The 9,036-nt window shown below is 41.5% G+C and overlaps 1 protein-coding gene across 4 annotated transcripts; it reads left to right on the forward strand.

The window, feature by feature from the left end:
* The first annotated feature begins 1,041 nt into the window (after positions 1–1,041).
* KLF4 (KLF transcription factor 4) lies at positions 1,042–8,666 on the forward strand. Of its 4 annotated transcripts, XM_075279722.1 has the most exons (5): positions 1,045–1,358; positions 1,578–1,695; positions 2,425–3,328; positions 3,419–3,583; positions 7,515–8,665. In XM_075279722.1, the coding sequence occupies exons 1-5, from the start codon at positions 1,354–1,356 to the stop codon at positions 7,688–7,690; spliced, it is 1,368 nt and encodes a 455-aa protein (XP_075135823.1). In that variant the 5' UTR covers positions 1,045–1,353; the 3' UTR covers positions 7,691–8,665. The 4 variants fall into 4 exon arrangements, with proteins under 4 accessions (XP_075135807.1, XP_075135816.1, XP_075135823.1 ...); XM_075279706.1 differs by having other exon boundaries at positions 1,042–1,358; positions 2,425–3,583; positions 7,515–8,666; XM_075279715.1 differs by having other exon boundaries at positions 1,042–1,358; positions 1,578–1,680; positions 2,425–3,583; positions 7,515–8,666.
* The last annotated feature ends 370 nt before the right edge of the window (positions 8,667–9,036 follow it).

The raw sequence follows: 9,036 nt of genomic DNA on the forward strand, positions 1-9,036 counted from the left end.
TTTGGAAATCGCAGCATGTCAATTATATCTACGGAAACACCAGCAGATTCCCCATAGATATAATTGTAACAGAAAGTCCGCAAAGGAAAACTCTGTGAACTTTCTGTTCAAAGCGTTGCAGGAAGACCCGCGATGCGTTCCTGTTGCGGTGTTTCCCACAGTGCTTTAGCGCTGCGGATCGTCCCATGGGGCCTTAGCCTTGTACTTCTACCTTTCGCTCAATCCAATCCTGACTTTGGCTCAAAAAACTGCAGAAAAATCTGCAACAAAAGAAAGGTACGTTTCTGCAAAGAGCATCTTTTATCACATACACGGTGTGAACACGTCCTAACCGTACTTGATGCAGTGCAATAGATGGCTGTGAGCAGTTGCTCTTTCTATTAGACTCAGCCGTAAGTGTACAGCCAGGACGCGGCAGTCCGAGCACAGCTCCTGGCACACTGCACTCTATGCGCGCCCCCGTCTCAGGGACTCCCACGTCCGCTCGCGCGCCGTCTCCTAGCAGCATACTTTGTTTGGCTATCTAAACAGTGCTGTGACGTCACGCACGCCACAGCCGCGCCCACCTTCTCATGCTCCTGTGACTGACGCCGGGGCCGCTACTACCGTCACAGTCAGGGCAGCGCTTGCCAGCCAGCTGCTGCTCTGACGTCACGGGCCTAGGCCGCGCCCTCGTATTACTCTCCAAGGAGCCTCCCACCTGCGCCCGCACTACTTCTCTGCTGGCGTTCTCCTTCTGCAGACACACATTCTATCCTGCCGCGTGTAACATAAGACACTATCGTTATTAAAAAAAAAAAAAAATCCTATATATATTTGTCTCTTCCTTAGTAAAACACATGAACGAGTTTACCCGTATACCATAATAAGAAAGTTGTGAAAGTAGCTAGCGCCCCTAGCGGCACACGAATGAATTGTCACAGCTCTAGTAACAGTTGAGAGGGGGCGGTAAACGGGGGGATTGTTATGAAGCGACAGCGGGCGGGGCATGGGCGTGTCCTTAAGCGTGGGCCCCCTGTCACGTGAGTGGAGTCCCCGCCCCTCCTTTATAATGCTTGTCAGGCACGGTGGCCGCTCATAGTCGAATAGAACACGAGGATAGGGAGAGAAGCGGAGCTGCGAGCTGGAGGCGGTGCTCATGGCAGCAGCTGGAGGGGATCCCCGGACGATGCTGTGTATGACAGGGGCAGCAGTGAGGGAATCCCTGGAGCGGCTCTGTCAGCTGCAGCATCTCTAAGTGAACACTAGCCCTATGGACGATCGCTCCTAAAGCAGTGTCTTACTCTTCCAGTGCCACTTGGTGCGTGTCTTATGTGGACGTAGCTGGTTCTCATCTCTCTCAAGACGAGGTTAATGAGGTATGTGTGCATAGAGCATGTATGCACATTCTGCGGTTATGTAGCTGCTTCACCTGGACATGCTGAGACTTGTAGTCACTTTAATATTTTGCTTGGCTTGTGCATGCCCCATAGGCTTTAGTAACTTGAGCACCTTGCTTAGCCATATCGCTGCCATGCCAGCACCATGCCAGTATGGGATGTCTGCAGTGTGATGTGACTGTGTATATCTGTGCCCAGGCAGCCGCCCAGTGAGTGTGACATGGCTCTCAGCGGGACCTTGCTGCCATCCATCTCCACCTTTACAGCGGGGACTCCGGGCAAGGACAAACTGTTGAGACAGGCAAGTGTTGGCGACGTGAGTATCCCTCAGAGGATAACCTATCCTTTCCTCCCACCCTGACCTGTCTGTGTGGTCTCCAGTATACAGGGATTGTACTGTGTGTGTATATAGGATCTTGTATGGTTTATTATGCTTTCAGCAGATCCCTTCTATGGGGTGTCATCTGTGGGACATCTGCTTAGGGACTCCCTAATATTACCACTATACATTGAATGATATGGAACCTTCATATTATTCTCTATTGAAAGTACTGGGCTCCCTTTCTCTTGTGAGCTCTGCTTCATGTCTCAGCTGGATAGCTTTTACGTGTAGTGCAGATCTTGAGACATTTTACCTTTGTCCTGCCTCCCCCTCTTCATGACACGGCCATTGCTTTTGCATCACAGAGCTTTGCTGTTCGGTGCCTGCATCTTAGGCTTACTCATCTCCTTGTGATAGCGTTCAGATGGAAAATAGAAGGGTCTCTGTTTGGCATTATCTTAGGAACCAGTGTACACATTAATATTCATAAAGGGGAAATGTCAAAACAAAAAAAAAGGAAATGCCAAATGCAAATTCCAAATGTTGGCCCGTTGACATTACTAGCTGAGATGTAAGGACCAGTCCGGACATTAGCCTGTCACCTGTTTTGTGAATGATAGTGTACTCAAATAGAATTCTAATTATTTGTGAAGGTTTTTTTTCGTGAAGGTGTCTTGTACTTTGGTAGTTGACTTAAGAAAGCTGTCTTACTTTTTCCAACAGAGGTGGAGAGAAGAGCTGTCCCACATGAAAAGGCATCCTGCACTTAATCAGTCTCGGCCCTATGATGGTGTAGAGGGGCACTCTACAGCTTTGGGGTCTCGCAGAGATCAAGAGGAATTTAATGAGCTGCTGGACTTTGATTTCATACTCTCAAATTCTCTTATTCATCAGGAGTCTATGGTGGCTTCTTCCTCATCTTCCTCTGCTACTGCCTCATCACCCCCACCAGCGGTTTCACTACCAGACAGCATGTCTGCTCTTTCACCACCTGTCAATTGTAATTTTACCTACCAGCTACCTTGCTCCCAGGAAGCACCTGGAAGCACCACGCTTATATACAGTTCTAGGGAGCCCACTGTGCCAAACCCTACTTTTAACCTGGCGGATATAAATGACGTATCTCCTTCTGGTGGATTTGTGGCTGAGCTTTTGAGACCTGACTTGGACCCTGTTTATATGCATCAGGCGCAAACTAGTCTACAAGGCAAATTTGTATTGAAAACTGCTGTGGATATGAGCGATTATGGCCAGCCGGTCAATGTTAGAAAGAGTGGTTCTGGTATGGACAGTCCTATGGTATATACTAGCCATCAACTGCCAACAATGTGTCAAAAAATCAAGCAGGAATCATCTGCTGCTTGTTCGGTCTCATGCCAAATGGATGGACAGGGTCAGCCGTCACAAGGACAGCATGACTTCCAAGTGGGAAGGGTGCTGCCAAGCAGGACTAACCAGCCTTTGTCTCCAGATGATCTAATGGTAAGAGATTGCCATGCTTCCCCTCAGGCGTTAAGCCACCCCTCTCTGTCAATACCTCCTGGCTACCACACTTCTGCAAGTTTTCCTCATTTTTCACCAGACCAGCAGCAGCCCCAGCTGCCTCCATCTCAGCTTCAGTATCAAGGTCAGTCTTATCTAAATATTTTTGAAGATCCTTTAAACTTTCAACTATTGAAACAAGAAGTGATGCTGACTCCACCCTCTTCACCTCTAGAGCTTTTAACCCCGGGCACCTGTATGTCGGAAGAAATTAAGCCCAAGAGGGGTCGCAAGTCCTGGCCCAGGAAAAGAACAGCTACTCACACGTGTGAGTATGCAGGCTGTGGGAAGACCTACACCAAAAGTTCCCATCTAAAGGCTCATCTGCGTACACATACAGGTACGATACGTTTTATCTTCAGGCGCCATGCTTGGTGCTACATTTTCCATTGTTTCTAGTAATATCTGTAGTATGTAGAGCTGATGTTACAAAGTGAGCGTACTTTGCATAAACATCTGTGCCCACATTGCTTCGCTTCCTTCTGGAGACTATTTATAATGTCGGTTTTTGTGGTTTTACTCTTGGCAAAACTTTAGGCATATTACAGAGTAAAGCACACAAAGAGCCTATAAACTTAAAGAATACATTCTCTATGAATGGTTTACATCAGGGATGCTAGGTGGTCACATTTGAGATTGGTTTCCTTTTGGAGGTCAGTAAATACGTACCTTGTCAGGTATATACATGAAGACGAGCACACTCATTCATTGATCACATTTTTAAAGTATTGTAGGTTTGGGGGGGGGGGATCTTTGACAATGTTAAAGCTGGATAATGAAGATCTCGCATTTTATCTTTATTTTTTTCATCTTTGTTCTTTTAACTTGTACCAGGTACCATAGATCTGGATAAGTGACTGTACAAATTCATGTTTTTTGTATAAGACAGTGTAGCCTTATGTGGAAAAATAAGTTTTTAAAACACTTTTAACTAGTGTCTGTTTTTTGTTTTTTTTTTGTTATACAATTTTTACTTCCTTTAGTCTCTTATTTTTTGTATTTTTGTGCCATTTGTTTCCTAGCTTAATGTTTAAAAGTGACGTGTGGGGTATGAGTTGGTAAAGTTTCTTTTACAACTGGTAGATGACGATTCTTATCTTCGAGACCGTCGCTATGTGTTCATGTTTTACTACATAACATTTGTTTAAAAAAAAACTTAGAATTTGGTTTTCATTACAATTTTTAGGTTTTTGTTACCAAGAATAAACAATTTGTCTCACCACTTTTCCTAATTTAATCTAGATGTCACACGATTTTAAAACTTTGCCAAGCCTCACCTACCTGCTCACATTTAGATAGGCAAAGAATCCTTCTATTTGGTATATTGTTTTTGATCACCTGATATGTAACACCCAACACATAGAAAGTGTGTTTTGTTTGTTTGTTTTCTGAGAAAAAAAGAAAATACTTAAGAATTTAAAGATCCTGACTTATGAAAGTTTAATGACCTGTTTTCCAACTCTGATAAATAGCGGAGGGAATGAAACAAGTGTTCGGATTCAGAGTTGTTTTCCGCCCAAGAGCTGCTTGTTCTATTTATTTTTTTACCTTGTGCCAAGTGCTGTCAATAAGGGCAGTTGAATATTTGTCACTGACTTTCAAGTGGAAAAATTCATTTCACAAGGTTTTGAGGTGTGGTTAATGTCTATGGATCCTGGCCAAGTTTGCAACAAGTTTACCACAGATCATTCATTTTTAGAATAGTAGGACATATTTGCAGCTAACAATGTAGACAAAACTTCTTTTGATCTTTTGAGACCTTGCAGCAGAAGCCCTTAGGGCCAAGGGTAGATATGTAGTAATCCTCATTTGGTAGCAGTGGACATTTAGAAGTTAAGGACATACCTCAGTACAGTCTTGTGACATATGTGCAGTCTATTGTCTAGAAATTTCTTGTCACTTGTCTTGTCATATTATTGGCACTATGTTGTTTGGTTTGGGGGGGGGGGGGGGTTGTAGATTGATAGAATTTGTCTTCGATGTATGACACAAATATATTTATAAACCTTCTTTCTTTGTGCCATTACTGGCTGGCCTATTTTGTGATGCCAAGATCAAATTTAACTTTCCTCCATAAATTCCAACACTCCTACACCTTAGTCCATTTCTAATGGAAAAATTAGAGAAACACCTCAAAAAGAACTGCCTCTTCTAGGCACAGTGAAGGAAGTAATTTTCTGGATAAAAATTGTATTCTTGAACGTGCAGCCAGATAGCTGAATAGAAAATTGACTATAGGAACGTAATGTGAAATGGCACTTTACTTTCTAGATGGAATTTTGTAAGTACTTTCTGTAGTCTTTACTAGGCTTGAAGTTAAATGTCTGACTAATCATAGTAGCCTTAGCTTAGTGCCTTCACCACTCCGGTCATATGGGCCACTCAGAGCCACTTGCTTGCCACTAGTGATCACTGGGAGTCCCAGATATTGGACACAGTGATCAGAGACCTATCCACCCCATCCTTTGCATAAGTGTCTGTAGTTTTGCAAAACCCCTTTTAAAGGGGTTGTTATAGGGTTGGGGAAAAATGGCTGCCTTCTTCCAAAAATCACATTGAGGTCAGTGCCATTCTTGTCAATGAAGCAAAACTTACAAACCCAGACACAAGACACGGACACATGTTTGTAAACTTCTACAACCCATTTATTTTTTGGTATTTATATATACAGTTGTACAGACTTTGATGGCACTGTGTGTTTTTGGCGCGATTAATAGGCATGATCTTTGTTGACCTCTCCTTACAAAGGAAGTTATTTCAATGGCACCAGAGTTTATTTTCTGTATATTAGTTTTGCCATATTAAGTGAAATATTTTCATTAATTTTTGTTGACTTTGTTATAGGGACTACCTAGTGTAAACCAAATATGAATCATGGTTGTAAAATCATATTCACCTTAGGGCATTGTGTATATGAATGCTAGCTTATATACATGGTGGTCATGGCATATACAGATTTCTTGGACCTATCCTCATTCTATACAGAACATGTGCAAATCCACTTGCATTGTAAGCTTTGCATACAGCAATAAAATTAATTTGGGACTCAATCTATGCTGATAGATCCTAGTGGCAGACAACTGAGGCCTAGTATTAGAGCTTTAGTTGACTTGAAGAAAAATCTGTAGTACTCTGAACCAGTCCAACCAGACACTTCCTAGCTTTACACAAGCATGTACATAATGCTAATATGTAGCTTTCAATTACTTTTGTTCGAATATTCATAATCTGTTTGCTGTCAGTGAATGAAAACTTACTAATTTACCTCTAAAAGCACAACTCATTCCAGAAAAGATCTTATAAACCTAAAGAGCCATGCTCCTCTCATGTGAACCTGGCCATGACGTTGTTTTTTTGTTTTTTTTTTCAGCCCATCAATGTAGATCAGTATTTTAATTCACTGACTTCTGCAAATAGAGATCTTGAATGTGGTTCATGAAAACATGTTAAATTGCTGAATGTTTTCAATTTACAATGATTCTGGTGTATGCAAATAAAACTAGAAACCAAAGGTTTTGCACGCCAATGAAATATTAGAAATTAGCAGCCAGGTATTAATTACCCAGGCATCCTTAGAGTCCTCTATATCTTGTCACAATGTGACTTTGGTAGTAATTTGCTTTCCCCTAACATTATATTTTAATGCCAATATTGGGGGGTTCCTAGGATTTAAATATTGATGACCTACCCTAGGACCCCCACCAATCTAATACAATAATCTAACACCAGGAACCCCACAGATCGATGGATTGAAGCACTTGTTTCTGTTTCACACACCAGAGACATCACAATTCATTCATTACATGGCCTTTATGCAGTGGACTTCCATTTATAAGTATGTAGCAGAGCTGTGGTATCAGTCACTATACACTGCATGGTGTGGTTCTTGGTGTTCAGTGAAGGTCACAATACTCATCTAAACCATGCTGTATCTGAATAGCCTATCCTAAAGAAGTCTTGGAATACCCCTTTAAGCCGTTCTGGGAATGTGGACTGTAAATACATCAGCACTCTCAAACCAATGTAGTTTGTGTTGCAAATGTCAAAGTGCAGATAAACTGGTTAGACGTGTGTCTGATTTATGATAAGTGAAGTGAGCCATACCAGTCCTTATTACAGACCATGTATTTTGTGACAACAATATGAATCTGGCCACTTCATCTAGACAGTCCCCATATTATACTTTGTTTTTCTTATGGATTAATGTTGGTGTTTGAAATATGCTGTTGTATCCTGTTTGAATAATTCTTTACTGTCTGCTTTACCCATAGGTGAAAAGCCATACCACTGTGACTGGGAAGGCTGTGGCTGGAAATTTGCTCGCTCTGATGAACTGACACGCCACTACCGGAAACACACTGGTCATCGACCGTTCCAATGCCAAAGATGTGATCGAGCTTTCTCTAGGTCAGACCACCTTGCCTTGCACATGAAAAGGCACTTCTGAGTACATGAAATAGTCACAGACCCAATACTGCCATAGGATTTTCAGTATTTATCAGGCACAAAATTCATGGGGATGGGAGGAAAACAAATGTAAGCACTACAAGCTGCCATGTTTTGTAAGAAGACAAGACTTGGAAACCTCAAATGACTGAATAACCATTCTCTACTACATGTCGGAGAACATACTAATTTAATGAACAGTTTGTAAGAAAATGGGTCTTTGACTGGATCTTCAATCATTCCATTGTTGGATAAAACTGGACTTTCTTTGTGGACTAGATCTTAAGGGTCAATGACTGGAAATTGGTGGTTGCACTATTAACAGGTGTTCAACATAGGCCCACCTGCTGCTGTCCTATATTCTCACCCAGCTCCACCAGCCAGGTGAAGGGCTTTACGTGTTTTGAGTAACCCACTTGTTACTCAGTAAAATGTTTAACATTTGGGGAAGGCCAAATTTATTGTTTCGTTCCATGCAAAACTCTAACAAGGGTGTGTATTTTCACACATCTAGTAAAATAAAGCTAATGAAATGCTGGTTGAAGGAATAAAGTCATATTAGCTAATGGTGCTTACAGGCTCATACTTCTAAAGGTACCAAAGATTGAAGCCAAAGTTCTCAAACTGCTGCATATTTGACAAGGAAACTTATTGTCTTCCGATTTTTTTTTTTTTTTTTTTTTTTTTAATTTTTCTTTAATTGACCAAAGTCGGGTTCGTAAACCTGATTTATTTTTGATGTTTGTATATGCAGACAGTATGTGATGCACTGTGGTTTCTGTGTGCAATAATGTGTACAATGGTCTACTTCCACATATGCCTTACCCAGAACAAATGTCTTGTTTTCTATATAGGACTTTACATATGAAATATAAATTTATGCCAACTTCTATTTTGTATATTTGTAAACTATGAAGTAAATTGAACTTTTTTTGGAGTTTGTATTTTCCTTATTCAATAAGTTTTAAATAAACCTATATTTTATTTGGCGGATTATTCGCAATAATTCAGATCTTAAGTTTGTTTTATTTCTACTGTAGTCGCCATTCCTTTGAGATGATGGATCAATTTTCTAACTGAAAAAGTGGCCTTATTAAAGGGGTGGTGCAGGATTAGAAAACGTGGCTGCTTACCTTTATGTCCATTGGTCACATGGCAATGATACAGCTCAGTCACTTTAATTTTAATGGAACTGAGCTCTAGCATGACCATGTGACCAATGGATGTGTGAATTTTTATTCTAGCGTCCAACATTTGAGCAGCAAATGCATCTGGTGTTGGTGTCTGATATGCTATTTAAGATCTCTACTGTCAGGTGGGTGGGGCCAGTTAGGAGGAGACACTGTG

The sequence above is a fragment of the Leptodactylus fuscus genome, chromosome 1 (genome assembly GCF_031893055.1).
Source record: "Leptodactylus fuscus isolate aLepFus1 chromosome 1, aLepFus1.hap2, whole genome shotgun sequence".
Taxonomy (NCBI): domain Eukaryota; kingdom Metazoa; phylum Chordata; class Amphibia; order Anura; family Leptodactylidae; genus Leptodactylus; species Leptodactylus fuscus.